Source organism: Eptesicus fuscus, chromosome 24 (assembly GCF_027574615.1).
Source record: "Eptesicus fuscus isolate TK198812 chromosome 24, DD_ASM_mEF_20220401, whole genome shotgun sequence".
NCBI classification, from domain to species: Eukaryota; Metazoa; Chordata; class Mammalia; order Chiroptera; family Vespertilionidae; genus Eptesicus; species Eptesicus fuscus.
In genome coordinates, this window is record NC_072496.1 from 4275245 (window position 1) to 4303165 (window position 27921).

A 27921-nucleotide genomic window follows, 5' to 3' on the forward strand; every position below is an offset into this window, starting at 1 on the left:
TTTGAAACCCCAGGGACATAGAGATGGCAGCTGCTGTCTATGATCATTTCAAACCACTCTGAGGCCCCTCACCTGTCTGTCTGTCTGCGTCTCCTTCTAGAAACAGTCAGGCGGAAGCCAGAGGGGGCAGCTCTCAGCTCTGCTCAGGAAGAACCCTCCTCAAGCCCCAGGACACAAGGCGATGACCAGCTGGGGTGCCCGGGAGGAGCGGGGTGTGCCATCCGTCACGGCGTCTGGCTCCAGCTCAAGGGCACAGCCCGGTTCCTGAGCTGACAGCTCACATCGTGCCGGGGGAGGGGGGGCGGGAGGGGGGACCCTGTGGTTCTCGGGCATCGCGATGCGGGATGGCTGTCTTCCCCGGGGGGCCCTGGGACAGCAGGGGACACCTCACGCCCTCTCTGCGGCCCTCAGGGACCCCGTGGGCGCAGGGATCCAGGCTCTGCTCGCTGTGCTGGTCACCACCTCCAAGTGGCCGCTGTTGTCGAGGGCTTTCCTCAAACTGGCGGACTCCATCACCTCCCGGCCTCCTTTCCTTCTCTACCGTTTCCCCCAGTTACGGTTAAAAATCATACACGGACGCCCTAGCCAGTGCGGCTCAGTGGATAGAGCGTCGGCCTGTGGACGGAAGGGTCCCAGGTTCGATTCCGGTCAAGGGCACATACCTGGGTTGCAGGCTCAATCCCAAGCCTTGGGCGGGGCGCATGCCGGAGGCAACCAATCGATGTGTCTCTTTCACATCAATGTTTCTCTCTTCTCTCTTTCTCTCTCTCTCTCTCTCCCTGTCCCTCCCGTCCACTCTCTCTAAAAAATCAATGGAAACATGTCCCCGTATGAGGATGAACAACAACAACATAGTGTCTACGTGTATAGGGGTCCCATCCTGGGTGCGAGGCGCTGCCTGGACCCACCGTGTCTAGAAAATCCTGGGAGATGCTCAGCCAGCCCCCGGGAGCAGCCCCCGTGAGCAGGAAGGCGGGGGCCCCTGGGTCAGGACACATCTTCCTGGTGGGCCACGTGCTCCGGTCAGTCTCCCCGGGAGGCCGGGGGTCGGTCACGTGTGCTGCTTGGCTGTTCTGCAAGGCCCCGGAGGAAACCGTCAGCTGGGCGTCTGGCCTTGGCCTTGGGCCCGAGGCGTAGCTGGAACGTCCATGAGCCTGTGTTTGTTCAGGCTCCTCCAGGTGCCCAGGCCCTGGCGTGGCTCCTGGAAGACGCTACAGGAATGAAGTGAAACTCTTTCTTCTTTTCCCTCTCTCTTTTTTTAAAAAAATATATTTTATTGATTTTTTTTTACAGAGAGGAAGGGAGAGGGATAGAGAGTTAGAAACATCGATCAGCTGCCTCCTGCACACCACCCCCTACTGGGGATGTGCCCGCAACCAAGGTACATGCCCTCGACCGGAATCGAACCTGGGACCCTTTAGTCCGCAGGCCGATGCTCTATCCACTGAGCCAAACCGGTTAGGGCCCCTCTCTCTTTATTTAAAAATAAATCTTTATTGTTGAAAGTATTATATATGTCCCCTCTTTTTCCCCCATGGCTTCCTCCCACCCCCCACCCACTCTTTTTTTTTTTTCCTTTCTTTAAAAAAATATTTTTAACTGATTTCAGTGAGGAAGGGAGAGGGAGAGATAGAAACATCATCGATGAGAGAAAAATCATTGATCAGCTGCCCCCTGCACGCCCCACACTGGGGATGGCGCCCACAACCCAGGCATGTGCCCTGACCGGGAATTGAACCGTGACCTCCTGGTTCCCAGGTCGACGCTCAACCCCTGAGCCAGGGCTGGCTGGGGTGCTCCATGTATTGATGCATTCATTCATTGGTTGATTCTTGTATGTGCCCTGACCAGGGATCGAACCCACAACCTTGGTGTATGGGGATGAGGCTCTAAACCAACTGAGCTACCCCGCCAGGAGCCGAGTGGTGGATCTCAATGCAAAACAAAGCGAAGGCCCCCTTCCTCATTGGCTGTGGCCGTCTGACCCTCTACAGCAGCGGTTCTCATCCTGTGGGTCGCGACCCCTTTGGGGGTCGAACGACCCTTTCCCAGGGGTCGCCTAAGACGATGGGAAAACACAGATATTTACGTGACGGTTCGTAACCGTAGCCAAATGACAGCTATGAAGTAGCCACGGAAATAATGTTATGGCTGGGGGTCACCGCGACATGAGGAACTGTATGAAAGGGTCGCGGCCTTAGGAAGGTTGAGAACCACTGCTCTAAAGCATTCGGAGGGCCAAGTCTCGGGTAGACACGAGTTGTTGGCAGAGAAAGATGAGCCGATGATCGCCCACCTGGGAGGGCCCCTGCTCTATGAGAGCTTTAGACGCAGCCTCTGCCCCGAGAGAGGAACGGTTGTTTAGACCGTATATTTAGCCAAAAACTATGATCACATCCGTTGGCATGATGTTATCTGATGGTATTCGAACCCGGCCCAGCTTCCTCTCTGCAGGCGTTCGCAGATGAGCGTCCTCAGGTTGTCCAATGTCATTTCCTGGTGTTAAGACAGATTTCTCTTCCCCAATTCATTCAAGTCTATTTATTTATTTTTTTTTGAAAGAAAAGATCTCCAGACAATTCAATTTCCCAGAATTGTTTGGGCATTGCTATTGTTCTCAATGAGAATATTTCCTCTTTAGCTCCAGCTCCCGTAACTTGATGGGGATTCTCGGGAGCATCTATGATGGACAGGGATTTGCAGGAGAATGGAGAAATGAATCCACGCTCCTGTCGAATGCCAGCATCCCGGCGGAGAGCATTCGTTCTGATAAGTCTCGGGCCAAAGGACACGGGGGCGGGGGGGGGCGGCGAAGGGGGCAGGCCGTCTGTCCTCAAAGAGCTTCTGATTTGGACGGGGAGATGAAAAGGGACGTTCATGATATGGAACGCATGCCTGTCCCAGTCTACCTTCCCTTACTCCTGGGAATGACATGACGAAAAGGGTGGGGTGGGGGGGGGAATATTATGTGTGAAAATGCAGCAGTGTGAATGGCCTCTGACCTCAGTGTCAGTCTCCTTATAGGAAAGGAGGGAGATAGTTTGTACCCAGGCGTCGGAAATGACACTGTGTCTGTGTGTGAGTGTGTGTGTGAGTGTGTGTGTGTGTGAGTGTGTGTGTGTGTGTGTGTGTGTCTGGTGAGAGACAGCATCGCACTGGGGTTAGGCACGGGGACTCCCGCCAGATTGCCTGGTTCAAAGCCCTCCCCTGCCACTTGGCTAAGTTCTAACCTCTCCGTGCCTCCGTTATGTAGTCTGAAAATGGGTGTGATAACTGGGTTGTTGCAAGAGGGAAGTAAGTCTAGCAAGTTTAAATTGTGTGGAAGGATGGCTGGCATTGTCGTAAGTGCCCAGTAAACATCAGCTGTTACTAGTACCCCTCTCCTTTTCTTTAAAAATGTTTTTTGCCCTAACCCAGTGGTCGGCAAACTCACTAGTCAACAGAGCCAAATATCAACAGCACAGCGATTGACATTTCTTTGGAGAGCCACATTTTTTAAACTTAAACTTCTTCTAACGCCACTTCTTCAGCATAGACTCGCCCAGGCCGTGGTGTTTTGTGGAAGAGCCACACTCAAGGGGCCAAAGAGCCGCATGTGGCTCGTGAGCCGCGGTTTGCCAACCACAGCCCTAACCGGTTTGGCTCAGTGGATAGAGCGTTGGCCTGCGGACTGAAGGGTCCCGGGTTCGATTCCGGTCAAGGACATGTACCTTGGTTGCGGGCACATCCCTGGTGGGGGGTGTGCAGGAGGCAGCTGATCGATGTTTCTCTCCCATCGATGTTTCTAACTCCCTATCCCTCTCCCTTCCTCTCTGTAAAAAAATCAATAACATATATTAAAAATATTTTTTATGGGGAGGGGTGGGGGATGGGAATGGGGGGCTGAGGACAAATATGTGACACCTTAATCAATAAAGAAATTTAATAAAAATTTTTTTTATTGATTTCAGAGAGGAAGGAGAGCGAGAAACATCAATGATGAGAGAGAATCATTGATTGGCACGTGCCCTGACCTGGAATCGAGCCGTGACCTCCTGGGTCATAGGTCGATGCTCGGCCCCGGAGCCCCGCCTCCCACTTTGTCCAGAAAAGCAAACTTGTCCGGAGCGAAAGCCAACTTTCAGGGGGAGGTGGGCTGGGCGCAGGCTCGCGTGTGCGTGTCCGTGTGTGTGTGTGTGTGTGTGTGTGTGTGTGTTTGTGCGCGTGTGCGGGGGGCCGGGGCCGGAGAGGAAGCCGCCCGCCCCGGGGAGCCGGAAGGAGCGCCCCGCCGCCCCCGCCCCACTTCCCGCCCCGCCGCCCCGGCCTCCGTCCCCGGAGCCGCCCCGCAGCCGGAGGAGCCCGAGGCGCGGGCCGGCGGGGGTCCCCGGGGCGCTCCGGCCCGAGGCGGCGGGGCCACGGCGCAGGTAGGGGCGCTGTCCGCGCGGCCACAGGGACCCTGTGGGGTGTGGGCTGCGCCGCTGTTCACCACTGGGGTTCAGTGCCCCCTCCTGAGGCGGGGAAACTGAGTCAGGGCGCTTGGCGCGCGGGGTGCGGGGGAGGAGTCGGGTCCGAGGACCGTGCGAGACCCCGGTGGGCGGCAGCTTTCCAAAGAGCGGGCGTCCCCCCGCCCCCGCCCCCGCCCCCAAGGCGGGCCGGGTGCCGAGGGGGCCGTGACAGGGGCGAGCCCGGGTCGCGCCCCCCTCGCCGTGCGCCCCCCCTCGCCGTGCGCCCCCCCTCGCCCTGCGGGCCCCCCCCCCGCAGTGCGCCCCCCTCGCCGTGCGCCCCCCCTCGGCCCGCGCCCCCCCTCGCCGCGCGCCCCCCCGCCCTGCGGGCCCCCCCCGCCGTGCGCCCCCCCTCGCCGTGCGCCTCCCCCCGCCGTGCGCCCCCCTCGACCTGGAGGGAGGAGGCTGGGGGGTGCGGAAGGGGGTGCCGGCACCTCCCCAAGGGGCTGCTCTGCAAACCAGCTCACCTCAGCTTCCTTCCCACTTGGTGACAGCAACGCCCACCTCGGGGCGCAGGAGCCATGGAGCCCGGGTCACCCTGTCGCCCTCCCGCTCCTCCGTGCTGACAGTGAGGCCACTCACGGTGGTTGCTTTTCAGAAACGACAGTCTCCGTCTCAAAGTCTATGCAAAGCGGTGGGGAGACTTGCCCCCGGGAATTCGGTGTGGAGCGAGGGGTGCTGCCCGGTGCGGACACATCCGTGGACGCCCCCTCCCGAGCCCCGTGTCCTCGGGGGACAAGAGGAGACGGACAGCCTGCCTCCCCGTCTCAGAGCTCCTGTGTGAGGAAGCTCTTTGCAGCATGAACGGTCGGTGGTACACATGCGAGTTGGACCACACCAGGCCCCTCAGATTGGCGTTTTGGGGACGGTCTGTCTGCATCTCCGTCCTGGGCGGAGGCGTGCCTCAGTTTCCCCATTTGTAAAGCGGGGACAACGGCAGTTCCTACTTCCTAGGGTCGTTGTGGGGTTTAAGTGTGTCGGTGGGTGGCCGGCCCCTGGCCCAGCTAGTAAGCTCTAAATAACCGTGGTTGCCATTTTTACCTGAGTGATGTGGAGTGATGTGGGAATACTAATCAGATTTTATTAAAGTAGGAATAGTGGAGTATTTTTATTATTATTATTTAAAAATATATTTTATTGATTTTTTTAACAGAGAGGAAGGGAGAGGGATAGAGAGTTAGAAACATCGATGGGAGAGAAACATCCATCAGCTGCCTCCTGCACACCCCCCACTGGGAATGTGCCCGCAACCAAGGTACGTGCCCTTGACCGGAATCGAACCCGGGACCTTTCAGTCCGCAGGCCGACGCTCTATCCACTGAGCCAAACCAGTTAGGGCTAGTGGAGTATTTTAAAAAAATATATTTTTATTGATTTCAAAGAGGAAGGGAAAAGGAGAGAGATAGAAACATGAATGATGAGAGAGAATCATGGGTCGGCTGCCTCCTGCACGCCCCACACTGGGGATGGAGCCCTCAACCCGGGCATGACGGGGAATCGAACCATAACCTCCTGGTTCGTAGGTCGACGCTTAACCGCTGAGCCACGCCGGCCGGGCATAATTCTTATTTTTTAGTGCCCACATGACACTGGCCACTCGGGTTGAGTGTATTGCTCTCTGCAACCCCCAAGCCTTTCACATCACATTAAAGCAAAAGACATTCCGAATTGTCCTGGTATCTTGTAGGATGTCTGCCATCCTGAATCATGTAGCTTTTGGCTCCAAGAGGGGAAAAAAAAAAAATGTGCTGGATTAATCTCTCCAGGGAAAGATTTAACGACTGGGCTAATAAGGCGAGGCAGATGGAATTCTGAGAGAAAGATGGCAGGTTCTGGAGCTAATCGAATGAAAGGGCTATGTGAACTTTTCATTGCTGCATAAATAAAATATGACAATCGGTGTCTGCAAGCGCTTAGCAACTATCTAATCTCATTATGTTCTTTAGCATTACATAGAAATGCTACTTTTTTTTTTTTTTTTCACAAGTAGCAGTATACTATACCAGACACAGGGTGGGCACCTGTCCACCCTCCATGCCCCACCCCTTTCCCTACAGAACCTTCAGATGGCAACACGTCCGTGGCACTGCCAGCTTGAAGCGTGAAGTAAAATGCTCTCGGGGGGACGAGAAGGCTTTCATCCTGGCTCAGTCCTCATGGGCACCCAGGGGTGATGGGAACCCGAGAATCTGGAGGGAGGGCTCAGGGCTAGTTCCGGAGAAATGGGGGGGGCTGAGGTTACCGAGCATTCTCAGAGATGCCATAATTCTTCCAAACTCAAAACGGCTGTGCCCTGACCCTCTGGGCGTCCTGGGACTTGTATTTATTTTTATTTTTTTAAAAAATATATTTTATTGATTTTTTACAGAGAGAAAGGGAGAGGGATAGAGAGTTAGAAACATCGATGAGAGAGAAACATCCATCAGCTGCCTCCTGCACACCCTCCTACTGGGGATGTGCCCACAACCAAGGTATATGCCCTTGACCGGAATCGAACCTGGGACCCTTGAGTCCGCAGGCCCGACGCTCTATCCACTGAGCCACACCGGTCAGGGCCTGGGACTTGTATTTCATTGTTTATGTCTTTCCAGGCAAGTCCTTCAAAAACATGCAGCTGATAGCAGTGCCCCCACCGTGGGTAGACCAGCTGGCCCCCCCGCCCTGGTGGCCTGGCACGGCTCCCATCCGGAAGGAAGCGCTTACGGAGCACGTGGGGCCTCGTGCCCCCTCAGAGGAGGAGGAGAGCAGTTGGTGAGATGGTCACCACTCACGTCCAGGCGCACGGAGGTCTCCTTCTGGCCCCGGGAAGGAAACCTGGGACGGTCCATCGGTTGCCAAGGGGGTGCTGGGAAGAAACGGTGAATTTGCGCCCTGGAGCTGCGCAGCCTGCCCCCTTCGGACTGGGCCTCTCTTGAAATGGGCCAACCAGGGTTTCCGTGGCCTTTCCCTGTCCCCTCCTGTCCCTCCGTCCCTGCTACGCCGCGGGGACTTAAGTCATCCTGCTCCTGGGACCCGCCGTTGTGTGACAAGGCGGAGCGATCGCCGTTTGAACTTCCCTGGGCTGTGCGCTTCCTCCCGGAGTTCGGATCAGAGTGCTTTCTGCTTCCGTAATGGCCGTAGGTGAACGCAGTGGTCGGCAAACCGCGGCTCGCGAGCCACAGGCGGCTCTTTGGCCCCTTGAGTGTTCTTAACGCCACTTCTTCAAAATAGACTCGCCCAGGCCGAAAACCGACTTGTGCGCACGTGGGCCACGAAGTTTCGATCGCACCGTACGTGCGCGCCCGCACGTGGCGTTTTGTGGAAGAGCCACACGCCAGGGGCCAAAGAGCCGCCTGTGGCTCGCGAGCCGCGGTTTGCCGACCACTGCGTTAACGTGTTAATGCAAAAATTCCTTCTCTCTTAAAAATCAGCAGTTCAGTGGGTCCGGTTGGGAAGTCAGCCCAGATCCTGAGTCTGTTGGTGTTGGGAGGGGCCCCTCACCGAGTTCTAGGAACGGCACAGTCACCTCATTAAAAAAAAAAAAGTTTCATTGATTTCAGAGAGGAAGGGAGAGGGAGAGAGAGAGAGAAACATCCGTGATGAGAGAGAATCATGGATCAGGTGCCCCCTGCACGCCCCGCACTGGGGATCGAGCCCGAAACCCAGGCATGTGCCCTGACCGGGGATCGAACCGTGACCTCCTGGTTCCCGGGTCGACGCTCTACCACTGAGCCACGCCGGCCTGGCTCTCCCCCAAACTTCTCAGCTCTGTCCACTCCAGCGGGCCTTGATTCCATTCTCTCGCCCCGGAGTTGGCCCGATTTGGAAGTTCCTCCCCTTGCTGATCACATGCTGGGGTCGGCATTCATGTAGCCTGGCGTCGGGGATGTACATCTGCCCGACGGCTTCCCCCTCCTCGAAACCGGAGCGCTTGCCAGGACCCTGTTCCTCAGAGCCCACGGGGCGTGTGTTCGTGATCACGGCCCCGAGTTCCTTTCGCCCCGGGTCTCGCTTTATCTGACCTCGTTTGGGGACACGAACTTGGTCGAGGCCGCCAGGTGTCCTCATTCTGTCTCGCTGCCTCGCGTCGGCGTCGATTTCCCCTCCGTTATGCTGCCTCTATCCTTTCCGGCCCGAAGACCATCTCCTCTCATGGAGGTGAGGGCTGAGCCTTGGAGCTCTGTCCTTCTGCCTCGCCTTCTCTCTTACCTGCTGCCGCTGTGCCCTGACCCCGTGGTCGGCAAACCGCGGCTCGCGAGCCACAGGCGGCTCTTGGGCCCCTGGAGTGTGGCTCTTCCACAAAACACCACGGCCTGGGCGAGTCTATTTGGAAGAAGTGGCGTTAGAAGAAGTTTAAGTTTAAAAAATGTGGCTCTCCAAAGAAATGTCAATCGTTGTGCTGTTGATATTTGGCTCTGTTCACTGATGAGTTTGCCGACCACTGCCTTAGCGTATTTATAAAAAGGTGTCACTCATACTGGCCTTTAGTCCTCCGGACACTTTTTTTTTAGTTTTTAAAAATATGTTTTTATTGATTTTTAGATAGAGAGGAAGGGAGGGGGGGAAGAGAGAGACAGAAACATCAATGATGAGAGAGTCACACTGATCGGCTGCCTCCTGCACGCCCCCCCGCCCCCCCCACGGGGGATCGAGTCCACAACCTGGGCACGTGCCCTTGACCAGAATGGAAGCCAGGACCCCTTCCGTCCACAGGCTGACGCTCAACCGCTGAGCCACGCCGGCGAGGGCCAGCGCCTTCTCCTTTAAAAGGCTGTCCAGGACAATTCCCCGATGTTCCCAGAACACAGTGGTGACCTCAGGAGCCCGGAGAACTCGGAAGAGAAACAAAAATGTTACTGAGGCGCTATCGCCGCTGGCCACAAGCTGCGATGGGCTTTTGGAAACCCATGCCAGTGATTCTGCTGTGTCCTGAGACCAGTCCTCCAGGGGAGGGGGCCTGTGCCCATTGTATAGATGAGCAAACTGAGGCACGGACAGGCGTTGTGATTTGCTCCGGATCGCCCCGACGGGATGGACAGAATCCAGACAACCCAGCCCTCCTTTGCGTGACGAGACCCTGCCCCTGAGAACTGAGCTGGTCAATCTCCTACGGGTCGGGTGAGGTTAGTCCATCTGCGCAGTGACTCGGGGCTGATCTGCGAACACCCCACGCGTTGGGGCGACTTCGGTGTCCGCTCAGGAAGGCGGGAGGGAAGGAGGTGGTGAGGGCTGACAGCTAACACCTTGGCTGGGTCTCACCTGATAAGGGCTGCTAGCCGCGAGGGCCGGCCAGCCGGGACTCAGGAGGGGACGGGACCATGGTGTTTTACGTCCACCCTCCTTGGCCCAGGAAAGAGGGGGAGCGGCTGGAGGTGGGGGGGCTCTTCAGTCTGCTGGCAGGGCAGGGGGCTCCACATTGTGGATTGATGTCAGCCTGTCAGCAGCTATGAGATGGGGGATGTGCGAGAGGAGGCGCTATGGACGGGCTCAGGGCACAGGCTCTCTGGGCCCTAGAGTCTCGGGGACCCCCCCCCCCCACCCGCCCCCGGCCGGGAAAGCTGAGGGGCCGCTCTCCGCTGTGAAAACAGGGCAGAACAGCTCCGGAGAGGGCGCCTCTGGTTCATCCATATTTGATCAGGCGGCCGCTGAAACATTCATGAGCTGCTCCCGCACCCCCGGGCGCTCAGATGGCGGCCAGGTTTTTGCGTGGCTCTTTCCGTGGAGAGAGAGAGACGGTCGGTTGTGAGCAGGAGCAGCGCCGGGGAGGGGCTGCGCGGAGCGACCCCTTGTGCGTGGCGTGGGGATCTGCTGCCGCCAACTCCTTCCCGGAGGGGGCCCGGGCCGGACACGAGAGCTGGTCAGGGATTGGCCAACAGGGGGCATGGGTTGCAGGTCATGTGACATGCTGCTGGACGCTCTCTGTGCGTGTATGCATGGTACACATACATGTGTGTAAGTATATGTACATGTACGCAGCACATGTACATGGACACATACGTGTACAGCGTGATGTGCGATTGTGCGGCATATGTACATGTGTAAATGTATGCACACACGTGTGATATATGTGTACACACATGGTGTGCGCACACACATGTACATAAGAGTGGTGCGTGCACAAGTGTGGTATATGTGCGTGTGTAAATACATGTACGTATGTATGTATATGTGTGTGGTATATGGATGTGTGTACATGTGGTGTGCGTGTGTGCGCGTGTGTGCGTGTGTGTACATCCCTGCTGGCCCCGGGAGCCCCCTCAGTACAGAAGCTGCGTCGAGTCTCAGCTGAGGCTGCTCTGGCTCCCCTTGGCCGTGACCTCTGGGCCGTGTCCAGGTGCCTTTGTTCAGGACGATGCCCTTGTCTCAGCTCCCGCCTGGAAAACACACACAGCTTGCTTGGCGACTGTGCCAGGCGTGGGGCAGAGCGGCCACGTGCATCCTGCCGTCTGGCCTCCCGCAGGGCCATGCGGGGGGTCCCACTGCACAGATGACAGCGCAGGCGGCAGAGGGCCCCTCACCCGCGTTCGCTCCAAGCAGCCGAGCCACGTGTGAAACGCAGGCCTTCTGTGTCCGGAGCCCAGGCCCCGTCCTGCTGCCGAGTACAGGCCACACATCGTGTGTGCGCGCGTGTGCGAGGGCACGTGTGTGCGTGTGTGCGTGCGTGTGCACGTTTTTAATGTAAACTTTCATTTGGAGCGTCCCGGCTGTGCCGTGCGAACCAGGCAATGAGGTGGCCGCGTCTGCTCTCCTGCTTCTGTGCGGCGTCAGCCGTTTCATTGTTTCTGTTCCTGGTGCCTCGATTTGGGGAGCACAGCCAGCAGGGCCTCTGTCACCCAGGGTGAGAGGAGCCGAGGGGCACCCAGCAGGTCACCGCCCGCTGTCCACGGCACGCGGGGACGCGGGTCCCAGACAATGACAACGTCCCTGTGGCTCTCTGAGGAGCTGGAGGAAGCGATCGGGTCGCATTTGGAGGATTCGCCGGCGTCCGTTTCAGGGCACCTGCTTTCTGGGCCAACGCTGGTGGGGAAGTGCTGATGCGCCTAAAAGGCCAGCAGGCAGGGTGCTGGCGGGTCCGGGGAGCTGCCGAGGGGGTGGCTCCGCGTGCCAGCTGGCGTGTTGGCCTCCCTCACCGCGGGGCCAGCTGCTCTGCGGAGCAGAAGCGCGGTTACCTTCCCCGGATCATCAGAACCTCCGTACGGGGGGGCGGGGGGGGACCCCTGAGTCCCGAGCCCGCATCTCAGATGCACCCAGAGCTGAGCTGACCTCCAAACCTAGGGGTGTCCTCCAACCCAGTTCCCGCGGAGCCCGGGGGGGTCTGAGGTTTATTTATTTACTTTTAAGTATATTTTTATTGATTTCAGAGAGGAAGGGAGAGGGAGAGAGAGAGAGAAACATCCATGATGAGAGAGAATCATGGATCGGCTGCCGCCTCCTGCACGTCCCCCCGACTGGGGATGGAGCCCGCAACCCGGGCCTATGCCCTGACCGGGAATCGAACCCTGACCTCCTGGTTCGTAGGTTGACGCTCAACCACGGAGCCACGCCGGCCGGGCGAGATCTGAGGTTTCACGCGCTGTTTCCTCTCTCCCCAGGCAACCAGGATTGCTTGCCACCTGCGGCGGCATCTTTTCCGAATCGGCGGCTGGCACGGACACCGGCTACATGAGAAGCGCGGCCGGGCCCCGGCTCAGGTTCCTCTCCGCTGCCGTGGGCGCCTCGTCCCGGGCCCGGGGCGGGGCGTGTGGCGAGGAGCCCCATCCGTTTGCGTCCAGGACCAGACAGCGTGGCCTTGACCCTGGAGGCCCGAGGCGAGGCCCCGAGGTTGGGAGCCCACTTCCCAGGAGCACAGCAGCCTCGACTCTCGCCCCTGGGGGCCCCCGAGGCCCAGTGCAGACCCCGGCGAGAGGGACCCCAGGCTTCTCTGGGGTTCAGTTCGGAGCTGGCACCGGATTGCCCGGCGGGCGGCCCAGGTGGTGTGGCCCTGGGTGCGCGGGCGCTGGGTGTCGGGGGGCAGCGCCCACCCATGGACCGTCCTGAGGCCCCAGGTCCTCGCCGGGATGCCACCTGCGGGGAAGGAGCAATGGCCACCCGGACAGAAGGCCGGCCGGCCCCAGAGGAGGCGAGTGGCCCCGAGGTCCCCTCGGCCCCCGCCGGCCCTCCCGCGGCCTTCACCTCCAGCTTCAGCTTCATCCGGCTCTCGCTCAGTTCGGCGGGGGAACGTGGAGAAGCGGAGGGCTGCCCGCCTGCCCGGGAGGCCGAGGACACGGGGGCCAGAGCCGCCAGCCCGGATGGGCCCCGCCAGGACCCTGGACGTCTCTCTCCCCCGTTTGGTCTCAAGGCAGCTCAGGGCCCCGCGGACTCCGCCTGGACCCCGGCGGGCGGCCCCCCGCTGGAGGGTGAGCCACTTTCTGTATTGGACGCAGACGCCGCCGCCTCCTGCTCCCCGGATCCCCCAGGGTGCGAGGGGGCTGCTGGCCGCTGGGACCCGCTGCTCCGGAAGTGCGAGCCCCTGCTGCAGGGCTGTCTGCTCAGCGACCGCAGACGGCTGGAGGTGGGTGTCCCCGGCCCCGGGCCCCGGGTCACAGGCTCTGATGAGCTCTGGGCAGAGGGCAGGAAGCGGGGGGGTGGGGGGGGTGGGGGGGGTGGGTCTGGGGTGGACCGACTTCCCCCCGCAGCTGCAGGAGACGCTGCTGCACGCTTGCCTCCTGCTTCTCCCTTTTCCCTCGGAACCAGATCTGTTCTCCTTTCAGCTTCTCTGTCACGGAGGAGCTCAGATTTGCTGTCTGTGGAGCCGAGGGCTCCCCTGCCGATCCAGGCCTTGGGGATGCATGCTTAGTGCAGCCCAGCTCTGCTACGAAAGAGGAAAACAGCCAGCGAGAGGGGATGGGCCGGGAGCAGGGGATGGAGCCGCCATGTGGGGGCTGAGAGTTATAGATTGGTGATGCCCGTGTTGGGCGCCACCCTCCTACCGTGGGATCTGCCTGCCAGAGGGCATTTCCCGTCATTAAATCCCTGAGGCCTCAGCTTCCTTGTTCTTTTTATTTATTTATTTTTATCTTTTAAAAATTGATTTCAGTGAGGAAGGGAGAGGGAAAGAGAGATAGAAACATCCATGATGAGAGAGAACCACTGATGGGCTGCCTCCTGCCCGCCCCACACTGGGGATCGAGCCCGCAGCCCGGGCATGTGCCCTGACCAGGAATTGAACCGTGTGACCTCCTGGTTCATGGATTGACATGCAACCGCTGAGGCACAGCGACCAGGCTTGCAAGAGATTCCTGACATATTACCTTCCTCCAGTTCACCCGCCGCATGGCCAGCAGAGCTGTGTCCCTGGGCGGTGGCGGGAGAGGGTGAGTCCTGGGTTCAGAGCCTTTGGGGCTCCTTGCTCCTGGGGGCAGCGTCCCAGTTCCTTATCCTGACCATCGAGGCCTTCCCTCCCGCCCCAGCCCGCCCGCCCGCCCGCCCGCCCGGGGGTGCCTTCCTCCTGCAGGGCCATCTGGCGCTGCTTCCTGTCGGCGACCCCGGGCAGCTGCGCCTCCGGCCTTTGCTCACAGCTTTGCCTCTGCCTGGAATTTCCTTCCTACACCTGCCCACCTGCCGGGCGCCTGTTTATCCCTTCTGGGGGCGGGGGGGGGCTCCGAAACCACTTCCCCGTGTGACATTTCCTGCCCCCTCTGCACCCAACGAGTCCCCCCCCCTCCATTCTGTTCCCCAAACACTTTGGACACGTCCCTGTGACAGCACTCGCCACGCCCAGTGACGATTTTTTAAAATATATTTTTATTGATTTCCGAGAGGAAGGGGAGGGAGAGAGGGAGACATCCATGATGAGGGAAAAGCATGGAGCGGCTGCCTCCTGCACGTCCCCTACTGGGGATCCAGGCATGTGCCCTGACCGGGGATCGAACCGTGACCTCCTGGTTCATAGGTCGATGCTCAACCCCTGAGCCACGCCGGCCGGGCCACCTTCCTAATTTTAATCTGATTTTTTTTAGAACGGAGACTGGTCAGGTCAGGATGTTTGTGTCCTTTTCATTAATGCATGTTTCACGTAGCGAAGGGCACCGGGGGTAGTTTTTGTCTAAAATGATACTTTTAACTCTATGGAGTTTGTGCTCTCATGACAATTTTTCTTTCTTTTTAAAATATATTTTATTGATTTTTTACAAAGAGGAAGGGAGAGGGAGAGGAATAGAGTTAGAAACATCCATGAGAGAGAAACATCGATCAGCTGCCTCCTGCACACCCCCCACTGGGGATGTACCCACAACCAAGGTACATGCCCTTGACTAGAATCGAACCCGGGACCCTTCAGTCTGCAGGCCGACGCTCTATCCACTGAGCCAAACCGGTTAGGGTACTTTTTCTTTATATACCATTTTTTTTTTTTTGGTGTTGGGAAGGAATTCATCTGGCGTTGGGAAAAATGTGCATTCGTGGTTCCTTTTTTCCAGGAGGATAAAGACGTCGGTTGTGCAATAGTTTCTGAACGCTCGCAGCTTTAGGAGAGCAAGCTGGCTCGAATGCCGTTGTCATTTGATTTTTTTTCTTCTTTCTCCCCCAAAACAACCCAGGTGAACGCCTTAAGACGGAAGCTTCAGGAGCTCCAGGAAAAGGCAGTGGAGGAGGAGGATTACGATAAGGGTGAGTTTGGTTTGTTGATCGGCTGTTCCTTCTTTCCCAGAATGTTCCATTTCTCACTCCCTTCCCACCCTGATCTGCCGTCTGTCTGCCCCCAGATGAACTGAGCATTCACTTCCTCTCCGCTCGGTGACAATAGACTAGTTATTTTTATTTATTTTTTTTATTTATTTTTATTGATTTAAGGGAGAGGGAGAGAGAGAGAGAGAGAGAGAGAAACATCCATGATGAGAGAGAGTCATGGATCGGCTGCCTCCTGCACAGCCCACACTAGGGATGGAGCCTGTAACCCGGGCATGTGCCCTTGACCGGGAATCAAACTGGAACCTCCTGGTTCCTAGGTCAACGCTCAACCGCTGAGCCCATGCCCGGGTTGTGGACTCGATCCCCAGTGGGGGCCATGCGGGAGGCAGCCGATCCATGATTCTCCCTCATCATGGATGTTTCTCTCTCTCCCTCCCTCTCCCTTCCTCTCTGACATCAGTAAAAATCAACAAAGAACAAAAACGTGTGGGGGTGACGGGGTGATAAAATTAGGTCCCCGGTCTCCTAGCAGCAGCTGGAACACCCCGAGTGCCTCGCCTAACGCCGTGGAGAGGCGACAGGGACCAGCGAGCCCCGGGCGGAGGGACGCCGTGACATCCCCCAGCAGACACGGCGGCGAGTGGGGCGGGATGACCTTTATGGGCGGACGACAGCGATGCAGCAGGAGGGACAGTTTTCCGCTTGACCTTTACCGCGCGCGCCCGCGTGTCTCCCGGGGAAATAAGTGACCGCCGACCGGCTCCACAGGGCCCGGCGGACGCTCCTTGTTTGCGGGGAGAGAGGACCGCGCAGCCCCTGAGCTCTGAGCGAGGTGACTGTCCTGTCCCCCTGGGCGGCTTGGAAGTGACCACTGCCCCATCGATCGCTGCCGGGACGTGTGGTGGATTTTGTTTCCCCGGGGGCTTGTCTTGTTTTGTTTTGTTAATCCTCACCCAAGGATATTTTTCTTTTCTTTCTTTAAAAAAAAAATATTTTATTGATTTTTTACAGAGAGGAAGGGAGAGGGATAGAGAGTTAGAAACATCGATGAGAGAGAAACATCAATCAGCTGCCTCCTGCACGCCCCCTACCGGGGATGTGCCCGCAACCAAGGTACATGCCCTTGACCGGAATCGAACCCGGGACCCTTGAGTCCACAGGCCGACGCTCTATCCACTGAGCCACACCGGTTAGGGCCCAAGGATATTTTTCTGTTGATTTTTAACGAGAGTGGAAGAGAGGGGGAAAGACAGAAGCATCGACGTGAGAGAAACACATCGGCTGGTTGCCTCCTGCACGCGCCCTCCCTGGTAGGGGAGGAGCCTGCAACTGAGGAGTCGAACCCGGGACCCGTCGGTCCGCAGGCCGATGCTCTAGCCACTGAGCCAGACCGGCTAGGGCTCAATCCAGGCTTCTTTCTCACATTGAATGGAAGCTTGACCTTCGAGGGTCCAAACCACAGGCGCCGGAGGTGGCCAGGCTGCATGGGTGCCCAGCGTGGGGACGGGAGTGCCGAGGCCCCCCCCCCCCCCCCGCCAGTCGTCCATGCGGCGCAGGGGCTCCCGATGAGTTTTCTGGCGCAAACAGCAGCGCGCTTCACGGTCAAGGCTCTCCTGTGTCCATTCCACTGAGAGCTGCTCCTTCCCTCCCGGCCGCCGGAACCCATTGCTTTGGATCCGCCGTGCGGCCGCAACATCCAGGCCCGGCTTCCTGCTGAGGCCGTGGTCGGCAAACCGCGGCTCGCGAGCCACACGCGGCTCTTGGGCCCCTTGAGTGTGGCTCTTCCACAAAACACCACGGCCTGGGCGAGTCTATTGTGAAGAAGTGGCATTAGAAGAAGTTTAAGTTTAAAAAATCTGGCTCTCCAAAGAAATTCCAATCGTTGTGCTGTTGATATTTGGCTCTGTGGACGAATGAGTTTGCCGACCGCTGGGTCCACCTGGTGGACAGACACTGAGCGTGGAGCTGGGAGGCCCTGGGTTGTCCGCTCTGAGTTGCATGGATCGTCACTGCTCTCTCTCTCATGGTTTTGCGTTTCTAGCGGAGGCGTTCAAGCACAGATTGGAGGACCTGGAGGAGGAGGAGGAGGAGAGCGGCCTGCGGTTCCAGCTCCCCTCCAGGCAGCCGGCCCTCCGCAGCCTCCTGGTCCACCTGGGAGCCCAGGCCGAGGCCGCCCTGCGCCGGGCCGCTCAGCAGTAAGTGCAGGGGAGGCCACCTCCTCTCCGCCTTCCCCCATCTCCCGCTCTCAGCCCAGGGAGGGGAGAGCTGGGAGGGGTGAGCTGGGAGACCTGCTGCTGCTTTGGCTCGGAAGCGCCCTTTTGTTGGTTGGGACCCATGTGGGCCCCGCCCCTAAGACGCCCTTTCCACCAATCGACAGGGAGAGGCCCTGGACAGGCAGAGCCAGGGCCTGGGGGTTAAGATTCGGAGAAGGTCGGGTGGGTTTCCTCTTGTTGAGGGCAGCAAGCTCGGTTTTCTGTCCTTGTTAGCCAGTCAGACGGTCCTGCTGGCCGAGGGAGGAAAACCGTCCTTTGTCCCTGGCCGGTGTGGCTCAGTGGATAGAGCGTCGGCCTGTGGACGGAAGGGTCACGGGTTCCATTCGGGTCAAGGGCATGTACCTCAGTTGCAGGCCCAATCCCCCAGAAGGCAACCAGTGGGTGTGTCTCTCTCACATGGATGTTTTTCTCTCTCTTGTCTCTTCCCCTCCCTTCCACGCTCTCTAAAAATCAATAGGGAATATTCTCGGGTGAGGATTAACAACAACCAAAAAAACCAAAACCAAAACACCAACAAATTAATTGATTTCAGAGAAGAAGGGAGAGGGACAGAGAGATAGAAACATCAATGATGAGAGAGAGTCACTGATCGGCTGCCTCCTGCACGCCCCGCACTGGGGATGGAGCCCACCACCCCGGGCATGTGGCCTGACCGGGAATCGAACTGTGACCTCCTGGTTCATAGATCGAAGCTCAGCCACTGAGCCGCACCAGCCAGGCTGGGATCTTATTTTACCAACAGGCTTTATTCCTCCTTAAATGATTGGGGGAAAAGACAAAAGTAGGAAGGGCAGCATTTTTTGGGCAGTCCCAGATGGGGGCCTGCGAGCCACCTCAGGTCTGCACCTGGGGTCCAAGACACCCCGAGTGCCCTGCACCCCGCGTGCTGTTCTAACATCCCCCCCATCCTGCTTTACTTTTTAAATACATATTGCTGTTCATTTCAGAGAGGAAGGGAGAGGGAGAGGGAGAGAGAGGTAGGCACATCCATGATGAGAGAGAACCATGGATCGGCTGCCTCCTGCACGCCCCCCCACTGGAGATCAAGCCTGCAACCCGGGCCTGTGCCCTTGACGGGAATCGAACCCGGGACTCTTCAATCCGTAGGCCAGTGCTCTATCCACTGAGCCACACCGGCCAGGGCCCGCCCTCCTGCTTTGATTCTCGCCCCAGGGACGGGCTGGTTTCACATCCGGGTTCGCTGAGAGCAGGGCCGCTGGTTTGTGCCGACACTGGGGATTGCACGTTGAGACTGAAGCAAAAAGGGAACAACACGGTGGAAGGAAGAGGCGGGGGGCTCAGAGGACTGAGGTCTGCAAGGCGGGAACCTGTCCCCGGCTTCATTACGGAGCTGCCGTGTGTGTCCTGGGGCGTCGCTCCGCCGACTGGGGACGCTTCCCGCACCCGCGTCAGAGCCTCAGAGACCGGGAGGCGCGTGGGTAACCACGGGGGCCTCCCTGGTGGGTTAGGTAATGAATGTGATTAACCAGAACAGAGAATTCCCAGGTACCCACCTGTGGCTCCTCGTCGCGGATTTCAATCAGATGCGGATCTCCTCCAATGGCTCCCCGCCCGGCCCCGATGGTGCCTGTTTAGGAAATTCAGGAAACTGAACATTTGCACACGCAGAGCACGCCGGGAAATAGACGTGTGCAGAGGCGTGATCTCAGGAGCGGAGCGCCGATCATAAGCCAGTTCTGGGTTTTCTGGGACCCGGACTTATGAAATCAGTCAAGAGATATTTGCGAAGACCCTGCTCAGGGCTGGGCCCTGGGACCCAGGACTGTCCCCCGAGGCTCACAGCCTAGCACGAGGGGCTGTGTGAACAGGCGAGACTCGGGGGCCGGGGGTGGGGGTGGGGGGGTGGAGGAGGCAGCGCGAACATTCCCGCGGACGTCAGTAGATGACGATGGTTTTGTAAAGCCTCAGAAACAGTCCATCTTTTTTCAGTCAAAAGTATTTTTATTTTTTTTTTTAAAATAAATTTTTATTGATTTCAGAGAGGAAGGGAGAGGGGGAGAGAGAGAGAGAAACATCCACGATGAGTGAGAATCATGGACCAGCTGCCTCCTGCACGCCCCACACTGGGGATGGAGCCCACAACCCGGGCACGTGCCCTGACCGGGAATCGAACCTGGTACCTTTCAGTTCACAGGCTGACGCTCTATCCCCTGAGCCAAACCAGCTAGGGCTATTTTTATTTATTTTTTAAATAGATTTTTATTGGTTTCAGAGAGGAAGGGAGAGGGGGAGAGAGATAGAAACATTAATGATGAGAGGTAATCAATGACCGGCTGCTTCCAGCACGCCTCCTACTGGGGATCGAGCCCGCAACCAGGGCATGTGCCCTGACCGGGAATTGAACCGTGACCTCCTGGTTCCTAGGTTGATGCTCAGTCACTGAGCCACGCCGGCCAGGCTAGTAGCTGCATTAAAAAACAAAGAAACAAAAAAGCATGTAAAAAATACATTTAATTCAACTCAACGCATAAAAAATACTATTATTTCAACATGTAACGAACATAAAAGTATCATCCGTGAGCTATTTTGCACTCTTGGTTTTCTTACTAAATCTTTAAAATCGGGTGTGTGTGTTCCAGGATCAGCACATAGAACCACCGGCGTTCGGCCAGGGGCTGGGGGATGGGCGGTGCGGGTCCGACACTAGCAAGCTGGCTCCGCGGGAAAGCAGAAGCCCCGGCAGATGGTCATTAAAGCAGAGACTTACCCTGGGGACCTCGCCCCTGGGACCCGCCTCAGGAGGAGGACGGCTGGGGGCCCCCCTGTGAAATCTCTTGCTCTTCACATTCTTGTCCACCCGAGCGTCCCCCGCTTCCCCAATACCTGTACCAACACGCCTGTTTCATTTGTGAGGCCGGGCGGCGAGGACACCCAGGCCCCCCTCCGCATGGAGCCCCCCGCTGAGGACCTCCCGTGCGCGTCCGTCCCCAGACGAGACCGGCTCCTTCAAGAAAAGCGGCAACTGCAGGTAAGCAGGGGAAGAACGTTCAAGAAACAGGCAGCAGGCCTGCCCGGCGTGGCTCAGTGATGGAGCGTCGACCTGTGAACCAGGAGGTCACGGTTCGATTCCCGGTCAGGGCACATGCCCGGGTGGCAGGCTCGATCCCCAGTGTGGGGCGTGCAGGAGGCAGCCGGTCCATGATTCTCTCTCATCATAGATGTGTCTCTCTCTCTCTCTCCCTCTCCCTTCCTCTCTGACATCAATAAAAATATATTTAAAAAAAGAAAAGAAATAGGAGGGCTTTTCCTTACCCATTTAGGCCAGAGGCAGCGTAGTGGTTCTTGGCGTGGGTGGCGATTAGCGCTAGGTAGTTCCCCGCAAGTGCAAAGGGCAGATGCGAGGAGGTGACAGCTGGGCTCGCAGGAGCCTCGTTACAATGGGGGGCGGAGGGGTTTGCGGCCCTCGGCCTCGGGCTCGTTCCGGTGGCGCTCACTGCCTTTGCGTGCACCTCCCTGCCTGCCAGGCCGATTTGTCACCTCTTATCAGCCTGACCTTCAGAGAGGTCTTCCCAGGCTGGAAGAAATCGCTTGGGAAATTCCTGTCGAGTTGGACTGTGAGTAGCAGTGGTCAGGAGGTGGGTTGTAAGTAGGAACTGGGCGAGGCAGAGGCTCTGGGAATGACTGGCAGGCGTCACGCGGGAGCTCCGGGTGGCCCTGAGCGGTGGACGGGTCACCCAGGGGCTGGGAGCCTAGCGGTTGCACCGAGCTAAGGGGGAGGGGGAGGGCGATCAGGAGCTCTGGACGGTGAGACACCCCCCAGAGGCAGGGGGCCTGGAGGCAGGAATGGGAGGCTGGGGGCCTGGAGGCAGGAATGGGGGGTCTGGGGGCCTGGAGGTAGGAATGGGGGGCCTGGGGGCCTGGAGGCAGGGCTGGGGGGCTGGGGGCCTGGAGGCAGGAATGGGGGGCTGGGGGCCTGGAGGCAGGAATGGGGGGCTGGAGGCCTGGAGGCAGGAATGGGGGGCTGGGGTCCTGGAGGCAGGAATGGGGGGGTCTGGAGGCCTAGAGGTAGGAATGGGGGGCTAGGGGCCTGGAGGCAGGGCTGGGGGGATGGGGGCCTGGAGGCAGGAATGGGGGCCTGGGGGCCTGGAGACAGGAATGGGGGCCTGGGGGCCTGGAGGCAGGAATGGGGGGCCTGGAGATAGGAATGGGGGCTGGAGGCAGGAATGGGGGCCCTGGGGGCCTGGAGGCAGGAATGGGGGCCCTGGGGGCCTGGAGGCAGGAATGGGGGCTGTGAGGAAACGTGGATCAGAGGCAGCCTGGCTCTGGAAAGAGCCTTGGACTGAACACCCAGCTCCAAAGCAGCACAGGGCTCATGATGAACTCGCCCCTCCTCTCCCCGCAGGAGGAAATGGAAGCCCTGCAGGCCCGGATGTCCGTGCTGGCAGCGCGGGACCAGCAGCTGAGAAGGGAGATGGACCTGCAGCAGCAGCTCCTCCGGTGGCGGGACTGTGACCTGCGCCCCCTGCTGGACGGGCTGACCCCAGGCGAGCTGCAGGAGGTCCACCAGGCGGCGAGGGACACCCTGGCCCTGGCCGGGCAGATCCCCCTCCCTGCAGGACCTCCCGAGACCATAAGGAGGTACTGGCGACTTCCTGACATTTCCATCGCTCCCCTGGGCCCGTGTGTGGGTGGGCTTTGTCTGCTGTCCCTCATGGATGATATTTCCCAAACGGAGCTGCAGTTCTTTGTTTTTTTAAAAATACATTCTTATTGATTTCAGAGAGGAAGGGAGAGGGAGAGAGAGAGAGACACATCAGTGATGAGAGAGAATCATCGATCTGTTTGCCTCCCGTTTGCGCCTCGACTAGGGATGGAACCCACAACCGAGGTATGTGCCCTGACTGGGAATCGAACCCGCAACCTTTTTGGTGTACAGAGAAGACCATCCAGCCAACGAAGCCACCAGCCCGGGCCCTCTATCCCTCTTTGAAGTTTCTTGTCTCAAAGAGTTATGAGAATTTGAAACGCGAATCTGCGTCAGGGGTGCAGGAGCGTGCTGGGACACAGGAGGCGCTCAGTAAATGTTCGCCATCTTTATTCCCACGATTATCCCCAGTTGCGTGAGTTTGGTCTGGGGTGCGTGTTAAACCGTTACCTGCCACCCTATGGAGACAATGTTTGTCTTTCTAGGGCCCAGTGTCATTTGACCTGAGACGAGGGATTTGTCACAGCAGCGTGCAAGCTGGAGAGAAACAAGGGATTTGTTTTTTTGTTTGTTTTTTAAAATATATATTTTTATTGATTTCAGGGAGGAAGGGAGAGGGAGAGAGATGGAAACATCCATGATGAGCATCATTGACTGGCTGCCTCCTGCACGCCCCCTACTGGGGATCGAGCCCACAACCCAGGCATGTGCCCTTGACCGGAATCGAACCCGGGACCTTTCAGTCCACAGGCCGACGCTCTTATCCACTGAGCCAAACCGGCTAGGGCCAGGGATTTGTTGTAACCGTTGGAGTGCACGTAACTCTTGTGTCTAGACATTTCAGTCATCTAATTGGGTGGTTGTCAATGTGTATTTCTGCTCCTGGAATCATGGTTTGGGGACCCCAGTGTGACGGAAGGACCAGTGAGTGAGCGGGGTCCAGGCGACATCATCTGTCGTAGGCCAGACACCCCACCTCAGTCATAACAGATCCCCTGCCCAGCTGGCTGGCGAGGCTCAGTGGTTGAGCATTGACCTATGAACCAGGAGGTCACAGTTCAATTCCCGGTCAGGGCACATGCCCGGGTGGCGGGCTCGATCTCCGGTAGGGGGCGTGCGGGAGGCAGCCGATCCATGGTTCTCTCTCCTCAGTGATATATCTGTCTCTCTCTCCCTCTCCCTTGCTGAAGTCAATAGGAATATATTGTTTAATAAATTCTGTTTAATAGCGTTCTGCTAAAAATAGCCTGCGAGCCACTGGCAGGGGGCATGGATTATTCTGGTTCCCCTGCCCGCCCCCTCCCCTGCCACGTTCATTCCGTGTCTACCCCAGGGATGCCACGAACGTGAACATTAGTCTGAGCAAAACATAATTAGGCAGGTAAATCTACTGCAAGACGTAATATAGCATAAATTACATAAATTAAATACAAATCGGGTCAGACGGAAAACAACGCAGCCAATTATGCGCACCGCGGCCTCCCTGCTCCCGCCCGCGTCTCTGAGGGAGGCTGATGTTCTTCCTGGGAAAGGGCCGGAGCTGAGCCCAGACCCACGCGTTGAGTCAGCCCGGAAGGGGGTGCTTGGCACCCTGGGCGCTCCCTGAAGACGCTGCCCTGGGGGTCAGCTACGTTCCAGGATCCTACGTGGACCCACTGCCCACCTGTCCTGTTACTGCGTGGATCAGTCTTGGAGTGTGGCTGGGAACGCCTGTTTTTTAAAAACGATGTTTTCATTGATTTCAGAGAGGAAGGGAGAAGGAGAGAGAGAGAGAGAGAGAGAGAGAGAGAAACATCCATGATGAGAGAGACTCATGGATCGGCTGCCTCCTGCACACCCCACACTGGGGATGGAGCCCGCAACCCGGGCCTGTGCCCTGACCGGGAATCGAACCGCGACCTCCTGGTTCCTAGGTCGAAGCTCAACCGCTGAGCCACACGGGCTGGGCGTAGGTGGATATACGTTAAATTCGTGCATCTCCCGTGAGCTCCCCCCACTGCCACACACGGCAGGTGCTCGGCACGGATTTGGGGAATGGCACTGTGTCCCCAAACAGATCAGCTCAGGACCTGCCTATGAACCGCCATCCCGCGTAGACCTTCGTGTTTGGAAGGTAGTTGCAGGGATGTGAATTTAAAAAAAATATATATTTTATTGATTTTTTTTACAGAGAGGAAGGGAGAGGGTTAGAGAGTTAGAAACATCGATGGGAGAGAAACATCGACCAGCTGCCTCCTGCACGCCCCCCCACTGGGGATGTGCCCGCAACCAAGGTACATGCCCTTGACCGGAATCGAACCTGGGACCCTTCAGTCCGCGGGCCGACGCTCTATCCACTGAGCCAAACCGGTCAGGGCAGGGACGTGAATTTTAACCCTCTGTCGCCAGGAGCATGCCTGGGGTGTCCTGCCCCCTGTCAGTAGATGGAGCTTAACGGTGGCCTAAGCCCGTGGTCGGCAAACTGCGGCTCGCGAGCCACACGCGGCTCTTTGGCCCCTTGAGTGTGGCTCTTCCACAAAACACCACGGCCTGGGCGCGTCTATGTTGAAGAAGTGGCGTTAGAAGAAGTTTAAGTTTAAAAAATGTGGCTCTCCAAAGAAATGTCAGTCGTCGTGCTGTTGATGTTTGGCTCTGTGGACTGATGAGTTTGCCGACCACCGGCCTCATCCGGGAGGGGCAGTCCGTTTCCCACCGGCATCTGAACTCCACAGCCAGAGGGCGGCCATTCGGCACCGTCTTTCCTTCTGTTCTGCAGCCAGTGGGCCGAGGGGGGCCAGTGCCTCCGAGTGTCCGGTCTGGGGTGGGACGGAACGGTGACGCCCAGGAGACCAAGGCCCTCTCTTTCGTTCGTTCTTCCAGCCTCCAGGAAAGGGTGGACCCCCTCAACTGGTCCCTGAAAGAAATCGGCGCGAAGGTAAGGCCTCCCCACGCCCGTTTCCCAGAGAGATCGCGCTCTGCTGCCTTCCCGGTTGTCCCCGAGGGGGACTCAGGTCTGTGTCCCCCCCCACAGGTGTGCGGGACCCAGAGGCTGTGCGGCTCCCTGCGGAGGAGCCTGCACGAGATCGAGGCCCAGCTCCCGGCGTTGCTGGAGGCTAAGATGCTCGCTGTGTCAGGTAGCGGCTGCGCAGCCGTGGTGGTGGTGGGAAATATTTAAACTCAGACCCGTTGAGGATAAAGGGAGACAGAACAGAGTGGCTAAAGTCAGTTTTGGCTTTAGCATATGCCTAGAGATCTTTAATTTTATTTGTAGAATAGACTGTCTTGACAGGGGCTTTAAAAAAACACCAACGTGAGCCCTGGCTGGTGTGGCTCAGTGGGTAGAGCATCGGCCTGTGGACTGAAGGGTCCCGGGTTCGATTCCGGCCAAGGGCACATGCCCGGGTTGCAGGCTCGATCCCCAGTGGGGGGTGTGCAGGAGGCAGCCGATCCATGATTCTCTCTCCTCATTGGTGTTTCTACCTCTCCCTTCCTCTCTGAAATCAATAAAATATAGACATATATATTAAAAAAAAAACCCAGCCCAACATGAATGCCCAAGTGCGCTTGCTCCTCCCCCGGCTGCTGTGTAGCGTGATGGCGAAGGCGGGACATCCACCTCTGCGCCAACCCTCGGGCGGCGTCGAGGCGCGGGCCCATTAGAGTCCCGAAGATTGGGGTCCCCCGGGTCCCCGATGGGCCTCCCTTCAGGAGTCAGCGTCTGCACCGCTCTGATTTCCACCGCGGGGCCCCGGGCCGGTTCCCGCAATCAGCGAGCGTGGCCTCGGCCTGGGGACGGAGGCCAGGACGCGTGTGAAATATCAGCCGAGGGCGGCGCGGCGTTCCGATGGCTCGCGCCTTTCGGGGAACTGGGCTCCTTCTGCGTGTGCAACGCTTGCCCGGCTCCCACGATGCGTGTCCCAGCCGTGTTCCTCAGGCTGCGGGCGGGGCCCGGGGTGTAGTCCCTGATCGTTCACGTCTGGTCGAGGGCCCTGGGCTCAGGGGTTCGCGCCGAGTTGCAGATGGGACTGGGATTGTCCTCCCAGCGACCCCTCTTGTCCGCGTGAGCTCTTCCCACGTGTGTGTAGACGTCTTTTCTCTCCGAACCGTTCCCAGGAGGCGATGCACGCTGGGGCATGTTTGCCTGGTGGCTCAGTTGGGGGCCCAATTGGTGCCGCCCCTACTGTTCCATCTGTTGCTTGAAAACCTGGTCCAGCCCGGCCGGCGTGGCCCCGTGGTTGAGCGTCGACCTATGAACCAGGAGGTCACGATTCCATTCCCGGTCAAGGGCACATGCCCAGGTTGCAGGCTCCATCCCCAGTGGGGGCGTGCAGGAGGCTGCCGATCCGTGATTCTCTCTCATCATGGATGTTTCTCTCTCCCTCTCCCTTCCTCTCTGACATCAATAAGAAAAAATATTAAAAAAACAATAAATCCTTCACGCGTGGGGGTGCCGTGAAGCTGACGTCCCCTCCTTCCTCTCTCCACGCTGTGCCGCAGGAAACCACTTCTCCACGGCCAAGGAGCTCGCAGAGGAGATCGGCGCGCTGACCTCGGAGAGGGAAGGGCTGGAGGGACTCCTGGCCCGGCTGGCGGCGCTGAGTGCCAGGAACGTCGCGGCGCTGGGGGGCGTGAAGGCGGATCACGGCCGGCTGCAGAGGGAGCTGGACCGCCGGAGAGCCGCCCACGGTAAGCCGCCTCCGCGGTCGCTGCTGGAATATTCATGAGATCGATGGTGTTGTGTGGCCAGGCGGGTCGGGCCGAAGTGCGGCCTGGATCGCACGCACACACCGCCGCCGCCCCGGGAGGAGGGTTGGCCAGGAGCCTTGGCGAACGGGGAGGAAGGACTTGGCAGCTTTTGTTCTGCGACCCCAGGCGATCCTTCCTTTTTCGGTCGCTCCCCCTCCTCTCCCCGGACTTGCTCACGGCCTCCTGGTGCTGGAGAGCAAAGGGGTCCCTTGGCACACGGCTTGAGAACCTGCCCTGTTGGACGGCTGTCTTCCTTTGGGTCCCTGGCTCTGTCTCCTGGCTTGACGATCGCGGATGAACGCTGGCTGGTTCCAAGAGCCCCGGGAACAGGCCGGGACGGGGGCTCTTTTGTGCGTGAGCTTTTCTGAGAGCTTTTCCCCCAGGAGCGATGTGGGCGAGGCCAGAGCGGCTGAGGCCAGAGCGGCCCCTGGGCGGAGGAGTTAGCGTTCCGTGTTCCTTTCCCAGGCCCCTCGTGAAGCGTGGCCAAGGTCACCCTGAGGTTGGCTCCCTGAGGAATAGTCTCAGAGGACTCCAGTTCAGTCCAAATGGATAAAGTAAAAAAATCTTACTTCTTAAAGGAAAAAAACAAAAAAGTAACGCATTTACGGCGATTCCGTTTCCAACACGCAGAATAGAATCCTAAGAAGCAAATTCAGATTTAAAATCTGTGCAATGCTGGAGCCTGTTTCTGTACCAGTGAAAGGAGAAGAGTAACTTCCATCTCGCAGGCTGATCAATGGTGCGGATTCATCAATGAGGTGACATACGAAGGGTGTGTGTGTGTGTGTGTGTGTGTGTGTGTGTGTAAGTGTGTGTGTTTATGAGTGTGCCCATGCATTTTCCCTAGAAACTCCAGGTTTCTGGAGGGCAGAGGTCACACATAGCCTGTCACGGTCCCTACATACATGTGGTTTCCTAGGAAAACGAAAGACACACGTACTAAGAGTGACTGTATTTACCAAGTGCGCTTATTTCGAAAGAAGAAAAGGCTGGGGGTATTGCGTAGCTGGATTTGAAATCGGCCAGCAGAAACGAGGCGTGCCATTTTACTATGAGTAAATCTGGTTTTAAAGGCTTCCTAAATTGTGTCGACAGAGGTCTCCTCACAGAGTTAGGGTGGTACCTGTTA

The 27921-nt window shown here is 58.1% G+C and overlaps 1 protein-coding gene across 1 annotated transcript in view; it reads left to right on the forward strand.

The window, feature by feature from the left end:
- Positions 1-337: 337 nt before the first annotated feature.
- The window catches only part of DISC1 (DISC1 scaffold protein), a 61554-nt gene continuing 33970 nt past the window's right edge, over positions 338-27921 (forward strand). The window contains 12 exon segments of the mRNA XM_054713160.1: positions 338-558; positions 4318-4403; positions 12053-12115; positions 12118-12467; positions 12469-13011; positions 15038-15107; positions 17170-17323; positions 20276-20390; positions 21765-22000; positions 24927-24981; positions 25078-25180; positions 26544-26732. Of these exon segments, the coding sequence (XP_054569135.1) occupies positions 338-558; positions 4318-4403; positions 12053-12115; positions 12118-12467; positions 12469-13011; positions 15038-15107; positions 17170-17323; positions 20276-20390; positions 21765-22000; positions 24927-24981; positions 25078-25180; positions 26544-26732 (2185 nt within the window).